Source organism: Myotis myotis, unplaced genomic scaffold (assembly GCF_014108235.1).
Source record: "Myotis myotis isolate mMyoMyo1 unplaced genomic scaffold, mMyoMyo1.p scaffold_m19_p_4, whole genome shotgun sequence".
Classification (NCBI taxonomy): domain Eukaryota; kingdom Metazoa; phylum Chordata; class Mammalia; order Chiroptera; family Vespertilionidae; genus Myotis; species Myotis myotis.
Genome location: NW_023416346.1, coordinates 111,310,756 through 111,322,956, shown reverse-complemented (window position 1 = coordinate 111,322,956; position 12,201 = coordinate 111,310,756). Strand labels below are relative to the sequence as shown.

The 12,201-nt window shown below is 38.0% G+C and overlaps 1 protein-coding gene across 3 annotated transcripts in view; it reads right to left on the bottom strand.

Annotated features, from left to right (window-relative positions):
- Positions 1-12,201, bottom strand: part of DMD (dystrophin) — a 1,824,373-nt gene that overhangs the window by 12,407 nt on the left and 1,799,765 nt on the right. For all 3 annotated transcript variants that reach the window (XM_036304100.1, XM_036304097.1, XM_036304099.1), the window contains 3 exons: positions 10,924-11,167; positions 9,944-10,067; positions 4,363-4,455 (listed from right to left, as the gene is read on the bottom strand). In XM_036304100.1, coding sequence (XP_036159993.1) covers positions 4,363-4,455; positions 9,944-10,067; positions 10,924-11,167 — 461 coding nt within the window. The remainder of the gene's footprint in view (positions 1-4,362; positions 4,456-9,943; positions 10,068-10,923; positions 11,168-12,201) is intronic.

Genomic DNA, 12,201 nt, shown 5'->3' with positions numbered 1-12,201 from the left:
ATGGAAAACATAATATAGTTAATATAGTTTTTTTAAAAAAAGTATTTCCCTCTGTGGGCAATTACCTAGCAGGGTTAAGTAAACCATGAGGTGGTATTCAAGAGCACATTTCCACTAAATGTCAGACCTTGGGCTCAGACATCTGTTCTGAGTTACTCAAACAGCTGTCCAAAACAGCTGTAGTAACCGTGAACTTCATTTTTTGTAACACAACATCGGGAACATGGATGGCTTAGAATCAAAGCACAATATCCTCTAAGACATTAGCAAGGTCTTGGCAGAAATTTGCATGGTAAAAATTCTAAAATTTCATTTTCCTTAAAAGTATATCCACCTGGGTAAGAAAAACTGAGATTGCTTAGGTCAATAGTTTTAAACCACTGGATCAGAAAATCAATTTAGTGGGTTGCAAGCAGCAGTTTATTTTTCAGTAGATAACACATAGGAATAGTGTGAATTATATGTAGTATGGTAAGAACTGCTGCTTGAAACATTTGCTTCTGATCTTTGTATGTACAGGGTGGGGCAATAGATTTATAGTTGTTCATATGAAAAGTAATACAAGAATAAACTCTGTTTCTCATACTCACAACTGTAAACCCACTTTTGCCTACCCTGTACATGTGACTATAAACGTATATGTGTGGTGTATATATAGATGTTCCCATTAAACCCTACTATGTATTTATATTTTCTCTATTCTTTAAAAATGAGAAATGCTTTTAGTTAGAAATAAGACATACAAAAATACACTTTGGGGAGTATGTTGATAATATTTTTGCAGTGACACTTTTTATCCTTTGAATTTAGGGAGAAAAAATGTGATGTGACTTATAAGAAATATATATTTGGTCTTTGTCCTTCCCTAGCACAGAAATGCTAAAACCCTTGGAATTTCCTCTAATGAGAAGCATCAAGGTGCCTTTTATGTTAATGAAAACCTAGAGATGAAGGCTGGGAGCCAACTATGTGATTAGAGCAGCGGTTCTCAACCTCCTGGCCCTTTAAATACAGTTCCTCATGCTGTGACCCAACCATAAAATTATTTTCGTTGCTACTTCATAACTGTAATGTTGCTACTGTTATGAATCGTCATGTAAATATCTGATATGCAAGCTGGTCTTAGGCGACCCCTGTGAAAGGGCCGTTCGACCACCAAAGGGGTCGCGACCCACAGGTTGAGAACCGCTGGATTAGAGAGTTGGAACTTTCGGTCCTACCCCCAGACTGCAGGGTTAGGAGAGGGGATGAAGATTAGGTTCAATCACCAGTGGCCAATGAGTTCATCAATGAGACGTATGTAATGAAGCCTCCATAAAAATCCAAAATGATGTGATTTGGGCCTCTTTTGTGTTAACGAACACATGGAGATTCGGGGAGAGTGGAGCTCCCAGAGGACCTGGAATCTCCATGCCGCTTCCCCACACCTTGCCCTATGCATCTCTTCCTGCTGGCTGTTCCTGAGTTAAATGCTTTTCTAATAAACAGGTGATCTACTAAGCAACTCGTTTTTGCTGCGTTCTGGGAGCCCCTCGAGAACGTTAATCTAACCCAGAGGAGGGGGTCCAGTTTTGTAGGACTGAGTCATGAACCTGTGGGATATGATGCGACCTCCAGGTAGATAGGGTCCGAATTGAGCTGCAGTGTAGGATTCCCAGCTGGTGTCAGAGAATTGCCTGTTGTTGGTGTGGAGGAAACCCCCACACATTGGGATTGGGTGCAGAATCATAAAAAGGCCTATAATAAGGCCAAGTTTGGCAGGAAGTAGCAAGAAAAGTAAAAATGTCAAGGTCATAGCATTACAAAATACCAGGCAGATCTAGCTCCTTGTCTACTCTCTTATTATTTTTGTTTGATCGTGTTTTCCTCAGGAAAATGATGTCATTCTCGAAGGCCATCACAGTACTACTGAGTAAGTAGGAACTTGAAGGAATTGATATCAGATAAGGCCTCCTTATACCATATTTGAAAACTCCAATTAGCACTCAGGGGATGATATTGCTTCCATAAGTGCTAATTTAGTAAACACTATGCAGGCGGCCTGAATAGTTGCCCAAGTTTCCATATAAGTAAATCCACATCATACAAATAGCATCAGAGATGCGAATTACCAGCTATCATAGCAGAGGAAGCATATTTCTAGTCTTGCAGGTGGCTACTTCCACACCCATGTGGTATCCAGCTTTAAGGACTCTGCCAGGGGATGCAGGGAGAGGATGCCAAGGATTTCACCTTCAAGACACTTAGGATGGCCCTAGCCGGTTTGGCTCAGTGGATAGAGCGTCGGCCTACAGACTGAAGGGTCCCAGGTTTGATTCTGGCCAAGGGCACAATCTTGGGTTGCGGGCTCAATCCCCAGTAGGGGTTGTGCAGGAGGCAGCTGATCAATGATTCTCTCTCATCATTGATGTTTCTCTCTCTCCCTCTCCCTTCCTCTCTGAAATCAATAAAAATATATTTTAAAAAAGACACTCAGGATGGACCAGAGACCCAGTACAAAAGGTTGCTATGGGGAATCAGCCATGAGCCCTGCTCTTGCCTCTCCTCTGCTAGATTCTAGTTGTTCAGATGTGAAAGAAATGCCCAGGGCACCAACATATAACCACTAACTTCCCACAGAGCAGGTAACTCACTTTCAGTCTAAGGGGCTGAGATGAGACAGTGTCCATGACCTTCAAGGGAAAGCTTGGGGTCCATGGAATGTGTGTGAGATGTTGAGGCCCAAAGTCCCTGCCTGACCAGTAGCTGTGTGATTTTGAAGAAGACACTTGCTCAGTCTGAAGCTAACCTCCTATTTATCTAAAAGGGTGCTTCTAGGGTTCATCATGTCGTAGACATCTCCATTACAGCAATAATAGTACTGTACTGTGATTTGAACTTTGGAAATCTGCATCCACTGTGGACCATGAGCACCTAGAAGACAAGGAACTTGACATTTCTTCATTGCATCCCTAACCCCCTCCACTGGTCCATAGTAGGTGCTGGTAAAAGCTGGCAGGATAAAGGTGAAAGCATGTGATTTATGTCAAACTGGCATATGGTCTCATTATGATTCATAGCATCTGGGGAGAGAAGACAGCTAAGATAGTCAGGATGGGGGTGAGAGTGGTGGGTGTGGGGTGGGTGGAAGACAGATAAGATTTTTATCTGTTAGAATCAACATATCAGAGATGCTCTGTGGTAGAAAGATGGCTCGTGCAGATGTTTAAAATTAGCTTCCCCTGACGGTTCCTTAGCAACCCTCTATCAGAACATTATTGCTTTTAATGTGCACTGCACTACGTTTACTCATACATCGAGTAGCTAGGAAATGGCCATTGTGCACCGAGAGTGAACAAAAAGATAGGACTCAAAACACCCTCGTCAGCGCCCTTAGAGAGAGGAACAAATAGCCAGATTCTCTGGAGCCCTTCCCTCTTGGGCTGCCCATTAGGGGTGCCAATCACTGGCCACAAAGCCTTGTGTTTTCCCTTTTTGGCTTCTCCTGGCTTTCCTTTGTTTGCTCACAGGCATTGGCTGCCATTCCTTTTATTCACTGAAGGGAAGTGGGTCAGTGACTTTGTTTTACGTCAGGGCGGTAAACTTAAAGAAAAACTCCAAAAATTAACAGCAGCAGCACAGTACCTCCTTGGATGAGGCAAAACATCTAAAGCTCATACGGGCTGGAGGGAAAATACGGTGGGGGAAAATGCTATTTTTGAATGAGGGGCTAAGTATACAAGGTCAAAGTGATGGGGAGAAAGAAATTAAAGGCATTAATAATGTCAATGCCTTTCTTTGTGAAGGTAGTATTCCATCTCTGGAAGTAAAAAAAGTAACAAAATAGTATATAAAAATTTAAATCTACTTATATTTAAATGATGGGATAAGACACAATTTTAAATATAAAGGCCATCAAATTGCAAGTTAGAGTTCCCACCACCACTGTATACCAGGCATGTCCTGGACTCGCTGTATTGTATAGTTAACTGTATGTCCCTGGCAAAGGCACCATTAGGGCACTAATTTCCTCGTCTGTAAAAGTTACATAATTGCTCTTATGTAAAAGCTACCTCATAATTAACTCTGCAGAGTAATGTGCAAAGCAAGTAAAATACTTTCGAAATGCAAGTTAGTATTCTATATTTCCAGAATCATCTAGATTACACAGGTATTTAATTTTAACCAGAATCTATGACCAGAAAATTCAGTCATCCAAACCAGAAATTCACATTTAAAAATAAAATCTTCTCACAGTGATTCCAAATTGGCGTTCTGTCAGCATATGTTTATTAAATGTGGAAAACGGACATACTAGCTGGGTATTTCCGATAGTGGCCTAACTCCAGTAAGTCTGAGTTACTGCCAGGTAGTGCAGCTTACCTCTTGAACTAGGGAAGGAGTTGTTGAGTTGCTCCATCACTTCCTCTAACCCTGTGCTTGTGTCCTGGGGAGGACTCAGAAGATCTTCCTCACCTTAATGAAAGCAAACACAAACAATGGAAAATTACACTTCAGGAAAAAATTAGAGATACTAGAGAAAAGGCCCATGATTGCATCTAGAAATCCATTAAAAATTCATTTCCACTTGTTCATAAATAATGTAAATAAAAATACCCCTTTAAGCTTACTAATTAGGAAACAACTCCTTAAAGGGAAAAAGAATTCCATGTGGGGATTTATCTATGTCATTATCTTTGCAGAAGAAAACTGTACACGTTTAAAGTTTAAGATAAAGTTGACATAGGTTTTTTGTGTCCTATTAACATAGGTGAGACATTTTTTCTTTGTAATAAAAATTATTATTGGACACTTGCAGTGTATTTTCAACACAAAAGAAAATAAGACTGTGACATTTTGCATTTAAGAAGGTAAGAAAGAAAGGAGTGGAGACACTGAGTATTTTCACCACTTTTCCCTTTGACATTTAACCAAAAATACAAACAAAAATGAAGTACCTTTAAAGTCCAATGTAACAGGAAGAAATAAAAGTTGTATGTGACTTATATAGGTGATAAAATATTAATATTTGAAGAACTGTGGATATGGGGAATAGTGGGGAGTTATGTTCCTTTCCTCTTTGTTACATGGGACTACTTTATCATAATATTGTTTTTGGAGGCTAATAAGGGGAAACTTTTTTTTTAATTTTTGAGAATTTGTTTATATGAAGAGAGAATGGTGATTTGGAAGGCAAAAAAATGTTGGGATGGATGGTTTTCCTCAGGGAATGAGAGTTTCCTTGTAGGTTTTGTTGATCTGTGTTCTCTGCTTAGTCACATGTCAAAGAAATACACCTCAAACAGCATTTCAGTAAGGGAAAATTTTCTTAAGTGAAAACAAAATTATTTTGAACTTTGAAGGTTCTTGGAAACTAATTTTTCATAACATCGTCTTCTAATAGTGAAAATAACTTCTCTTCCATCTCACTTTGTTCCAGCATATTGTCATTTCACCTAGAAGACCTTGCTTCAACAAGTCACCAATAAGGAATGAAACCTAGTTTCACATCTGATCAGGAAATGACTGGAGAGCCAGTGATATAATGACTTAAAGATGCTAATATTTAAGGTCCCTGCCACTTAAATTTGCAACTATGATTATAATCCTGAATTTATTAAGTTTTCATCCTTGGTTTTTAAGCGCAAGCTTAAAGAATGCTTGGCAGTGCTCACTATAAAGACAAAATCAGCCTGGCCGGCATGGCTCAGTGGTTTGAGCGTTGACCTATGAACCAGATGATCACAGTTCTACTCCAAGGTGATTCCCACAAACATGCATAAAACTCCCTTTTTGATTATTAGCTATAACTGTCACGGCTTGTTTGAAGTTGGCCCCCAAAAATGACTGGAACATTTTTTAAATGAATGTTTCAAAATAAGGAAAGACAATCAAAGTTAAAATATACCCTGATATAGCATAATGTGATAGACACTGAGGAAGTGGAGAAAAAAGAAGTGAAATGACTCAAAGTTAATCTGGGAAAAAAGAAATGGAATGGTTTGCTATGGGCAAGATCTTTTTAAAGTCTTCTGAAACTCAGCAAGATGTTAGGCTTTCTTGAAAGGATGACAACTCATCTGACTCACTTCCCTTTCCTCAATTCAAATGATGATTTTCCTACTTGCTTAAGAAATGACTTTAGCCAGAACCTATGCAGAAAAGACCTAAGAAACCTTATTCCTGTAATTTTGCTTACACCTAAGCAAAGTATTTCCTCTTTATACAAAAGGGAACTATGTACTAGAAAATTATTCTCTCTTAAAAAGGGGTCTGTGTATTAACAACTATGCCCATCATTATTTTTCTTTGGATTACTTAAATCACATATAATGTTTTAACCAATTTCCAACTTGATGTGTGATTACTTCATGACATGTTTTTTCTGCTTTCCTCCAGTTTTTCAGAAGAAAAAAAATTATTTATCTAGTACTTGATGTTAGCTTCAGTTACTTTTTAAAATTATATTTGGGGTAAATGGTTTCAATTTTACATTAAAATGCTGTGTATAAGTTCTTTAATTATGGTATACAATGATAACAGTGATTATTAGCCAGTCAGTCTTCAATGGTGGTGAAAAATATTAAAATTAATAGCTAATATTCTTTTATCTCATTGTGGTTACAAATTGCATTTCCCTGATGATTAGTGATGTTAAGCACCTTTTCATGTACCTGCTGGCCATCTGTGCTGCTTCTTTGGGAAAATGTCTATTCAGATCTTGTGCTCATTTTTGAATCAGATTTTTTTCTATTGAATTGTATGAGTTCTTTATATATTTTGGATATTAACCCCTTATCAGATATATGATTTGCAAATACTTTGTCCCATCCCATAGGTTGCCTTTTTATTTGGTTGATGGTTTCCTTTGCTGTAAGGGCACATTTTATTTGATGTAGTCACACTTATTATTGCTTTTGCTACCTTTGCTTTTGATGCCAACTCCAAAAATTTCATCACCAAGACTGGTATCAAGGAGCTTACTGCCTACCTTTTCTCCAAGGGGTTTTATGGTTTCAAGTCTTATGTTCAAGCCCTTAATCCATTTTGAGCTGATTTTTCGATATAAGATAGTGGTCTTCTTTCATTCTTTTGCATGTGGATACCCAGTGTTCCCAACACCACTGACTGATGAGACTATCCTTACCCATTGTATGTTGTTGGCTCCTTTGTTGTAAATAAATAGACTATGTATGCATGCATTTATTTCTGGGCTCTATTCTGTTCTGTTCATCTACGAGTCTGTTTTTATGCTAATACTATATTATTTTGACTACTATGGCTTTGTCATATAGTTTGAAATGAGGAAGTACAATGCCTCCTGCTTTGGTCTTCTTTCTCAAGATTGGTTTGGCTATTCAGGATCTTTTGTGGTCATGTTTGAAGGCAGTAAAAAATTGGGTTGCAGAGGAAAGTGGATTTTGAATACCATGCTAAGGAGTATGAACTTTATTCTTTAGGCAAACAGGAGTCACAACATATTTAAGGAGAAGAATAATATACAATCTGAATGTTAGGAGAGTAACTGGAAACATCTGGAAGATGGCTTGAAAAGGGAGAGGGACAAAAAAAAAAAGAAACCAATTAGGAGAGTACTCATATTGTCTGTTCAGCTGATCACATGATGAAGGCTAAATATGGGCAGAAATACTGAATTGAAGAGTTCTGCTCTTTATAAGAGAGGTAAAACAGATTGACCTTGATGATTTAATTGATGATGGTAGGACTTAGCTAAAGAAATTAAGGGAAGGGTTGGTTTTAGAAGTGATGGATATATTTAGTGCCTGGTTGTGGTGATCATATCATGGGGTATATACATATGTCCAAGTTCATCCAAATGCATATATTAAATGTATGCAATTTTTGTGTATCAATTATACTTCAAGGGAGCTTAAAAGTAAAAGAAAGTAGATAAAGGGACGAAGTGTGAAAAATGACTGCCTTTGTGTAGTTTGGAAAATTGGAAGAAATGTTCTGGAGGTTGACCAGGATTTCAGATTGGGTTATATTTTTATCCAGAAGATACTCAGTAGAGAGATTTAGGACTTATGGTTATCAACATGGCAGAAGCCAACAAATGGAAGTAGTGCCAAGAAAGAGTAAAGGGGAAGGAGAGAGAATGTTAGGAAAGCCTTCAGGTGATGAGCTGAGAAAGATACAGCATCGCCTATGTGGTAATTGCTTATAAAATTTTAACTTTAATCCTATCATGACTAAACAAGCAGACAGATGCAAATTGAGGAACATTCTACAGAACAACTGGTTTGACCTCTTCTAAAATGTCACTGCCATGAAAATTGTAGAGAGCCTGGGGAAGTGTTCTAGATTAAAGGAGACTAAAGAGACATGGTAACTAGATGCACAACATGACCTTGGTTGGATGCTGAATGAAAAAAAAAGCAAAAAGCTATACATAATATCATTGGCAGAACTGGGGCTATTTGAATTTTAAATTATGTATTAGATAATAGTATTGTATCAGTGTTAATTTCCTGAGTGTGATAATTCTATTATAGTCATGTATGCAAAGATCTTTCACCTTGGAAGATACATGTTGAAGGATTTAGGAGTAAAGTGTCATTATGCATGAAACATAATCATTAAGTGGGCTAGTGAAATGAGAAACAAATCAATAAACTCTACACATGCATAAAATATGCACATAAAATATAAATATATACAGTATATATAAAGCTGTTAATATATAGATATACAAAATAGATGTGACTATAAATAAATAAACCAAAGGTGGCAAAAACACTGAATTAACTGTAATTCTGCCATAAGTTTGAAATTGTTCTAAATCAGAAGCTAAGGAGTCTTTAGACATAGGGAGTCGTTAGGAAGTCAAAGGCTCCTGTGTGTGTAGCTCATGAAAGCCAAGAGAACATAACTGTTAATTTTTATTTCTTTGTCTGTCTTTTCCAATAGAATGTAAGCTTTATTAGGACACTCTTCCAGTAAACACACGTATAGTACACAGAGACTTACCAGTGATAAGTATTTCATGCTTTGAGGAAGCACTCCACTTATTACATAGATCACCTACTATGAATTCACCATATTTCACTTTAAAAAGGCCATTGGGGTTGTTCATTTAAAGAATGTAACTCTCTATCCAGAATACGGTTCATAGACTTTGGCACATAGACCTTCAAAGTATGAGGACACCCATTGCATTTGTTTAAATACCTGTGGGCATCCTTCAAGTAGATGGTTGGGTTTTTTTTTCTTCTTAAATGAAGTTGCCTTATACATTTTAAAAAATCTCCTTTGAATTCAGTCTTTACTCTCAGGGAACAAACTTAACGAAAGAGCCTACCCATTTTATATTGGCAAGTTATCTCAGCCTATCCCAGCCCCCAGAATATAGCAGTTTTGTCCTTGGATTCAAGTTCTACCAATCTTCTTGGCTCCACAAATCATCAGGACCGGGGCCTGATGTGCACTTTACCTTGGGTGCTTTCATGGGCACGCTGCCTCTTTGTGGGTGTTGACATGCCTAAATAATTAATGCTTCTAAGCACCCAGGGCTCTGAGTCTCACGGCTAAAATATGTGACTCAGTTTCATACGCTTTGCTTACTTCAAAAAAGGGGAAAACCCTGCAGTAGGAAATAACAACAGTGGTTCTAAAACTCAGTTGTTTGGGGAATTTATGGAGTTTTCAAAGGCACACAGTATCTTTTCATATACTGAGCGATCTTTTACAGACCCGACCGTCTGCTAGCTATCTTCAGATCTCATGTGGAGACAATAAATCTAATGCAGAGATTGCCCTAAATTACTAAGGTGTGGGAAAGCCAGGAAAACAACATCAAACATTTTCTCTTCCTTCACAATGCTTTGCCCAGAAATGATATTAGATAATTCAGTCGATGATTTGAACGTCCCAGCAAGGAGTTCACCCTTCCCAGACCTTAAGAGATAACAAAATCCAGGAGTACCCTAAGACAGACACTTACCCATGGATTCTGAAGTTTGACTGCCAACCACCCGGAGCAGCATAGGCTGACTGCTGTCTGACCTCTGAAGAGAGGTAGAAGGCGAGGACACAGTTGTTCCATTCACCTTGGCCTCTGCTTGGGGCTAAGGCATCCATAAGAAAACAGAATTATTTTTCATAGTAAACACTCAGATATATAAACATAAAACCATTATAGACATTCAGAACTCAGAAATGATGACCTTTCCTACTTAGAAACCTCCCAAAGATTATTAAATTTGGGAAATTTCACCATTGATGAGCTCCATGGATATTGTTTTTGTGTCTGAGTTGTGCCCCTTACGTGGTTGAAAAAAAAATCACAGCTTCAGTGAAAAAGGATATATAAAAATCAGCAGACTAAATCATTAAAATATTTAGAAGGTCATGTGGGAATGGTGAAACCATTGGGGGCCACAAAAAATGTAGTGGAGAATTCATGCTGTTGTGAAGCAAGATGGAGAAAACATATCCGAAAAGGTAAAATTCTCAGAAAGCCAGGACCATGTGCAGGTAGGGTCTACTACAATGCAGTATCTTACTAGGTTTTCAATGGAGGCTTAAAAATTATATTTTAGAAAACATAAGGAAAAAACCCTAAGGTATACCAGAAATTACAGTAATACTAATTGCTAAAAAGAGAGTTCCATTTTAAGAGGTACAATTTTCACTTTTAGAAAACTAGTGGAAACCTTTAGGTACTTTTTTTTTAAAGATGAAGTTTAAATCATTCAAATAAAAACATTTTTGTAGGAAACAATCTTGAACAAATATTAAAAAGCACACTAGTTTTCCTTCTCATGTCCCTTGATATCTAGCACATTGCTAGGCACATACTAGGTACTCAACAAATTGATGCTTATTGCACTTCTCAAAAGGCGGTCTGTTTTTTTAGTTTTACTAAAGAGAAAAAAAGCACAATTTTGTAAATGTCCCAAGTTAAAGAGAGGGGGGCCTCACTTGCTCCAGCAGCTGCCTTAGCCTATGCAGCTGGGACTCCAGCTGTTTATTGTGGTCTTCCAGGATTTGCATCCTGGCTTCCAGGCGGCCTTTGTGTTGACGAAGTAGCTTGGCCTCAGCAATGAGCTCAGCATCCCGGGGACTCTGAGGAGAGGTGGGCATCATTTCAGGAGGAGACGGCAGTGGGGACAGGCCTTTGTGTTCATGCTGCTGCTTCAGACGATCATATTCTGCTTGCAGATTCCTGTTGGCACCAAAGAAGTAAAAAAAAAAAAAAGAAAGAGAAAGAAAGAGAGAGAGAGAGAGAGAGAGAGAGAGAGAGAGAGAGAGAGAGAGAGAGAGAGAGAGAGAGAAAGGAAAAAGAAAGAAAGGAAAGGGAAAAAAAGTAAGTTCAGTATCATCACCAGATTTCATATAAAATGGCAGAGATGCACCTGACCACCACCAAACACAAAAGCAAGCAGAAGAGGGGCACTTAATGAATGGATTTTTATGACGACGATCTTAGTAATGCTAAAGAACAAAAATAAAATCAGAAGCGTCTGCCGGGTGTGTGAGGTGAGGTGCTTTTCAACCTTTTATTTTATACAAAAAGCCTCATGAATGCTATGTTCAGACAAGTCAGCAGCAAAAAATTTAACCATTTTGTAAATACTTCTCTATAATGTCATGAGATTACAATTTTTATACCTCTATCAACATGGTGGTTTGCATAAAAAACCATCAGCTATTTCAACAGCAATGTATAAGAACATACTAAGAATGTACCCAGGTACCCAACACACTGCTTTAATACATTTAACACTTGCCCTATTGTTTCCAAATCATATTTGAAACAATAAAATATAACAGTTAAAGCTGAAGCTCCCCGACATGCCCTGATCAATACCATATCAGTCCCTCCTCACCATCGCCCCCAAGGAGATAATGCCATCCTGAATCCCGTGTCCATTATTACCATGAACATATCCACAAATACTAGGATGAACTTAACAAAGAAGCTGATAGTCGGCTGTTTTTTACCTACAAAAATGGCCCATTTCATGTAATTCAATCCCACAGCATTATTTTTCACGTTCTTAAACTTTCTGTTTAAGAACTTTATGTTTAAAAATGTACATACCATGCTAAGAGTTGCTTTTCTGCCTTCAACACGGTTTTGATGGGTTATCCATGTTGATACATAATCGTTTGCGATTTTAAGTGCTGTAAGGTATTATTCTGCTGCTTTAATATGTTAACAACATTCTCCTGTCAATGGGCATTTAAGTTTCCAAC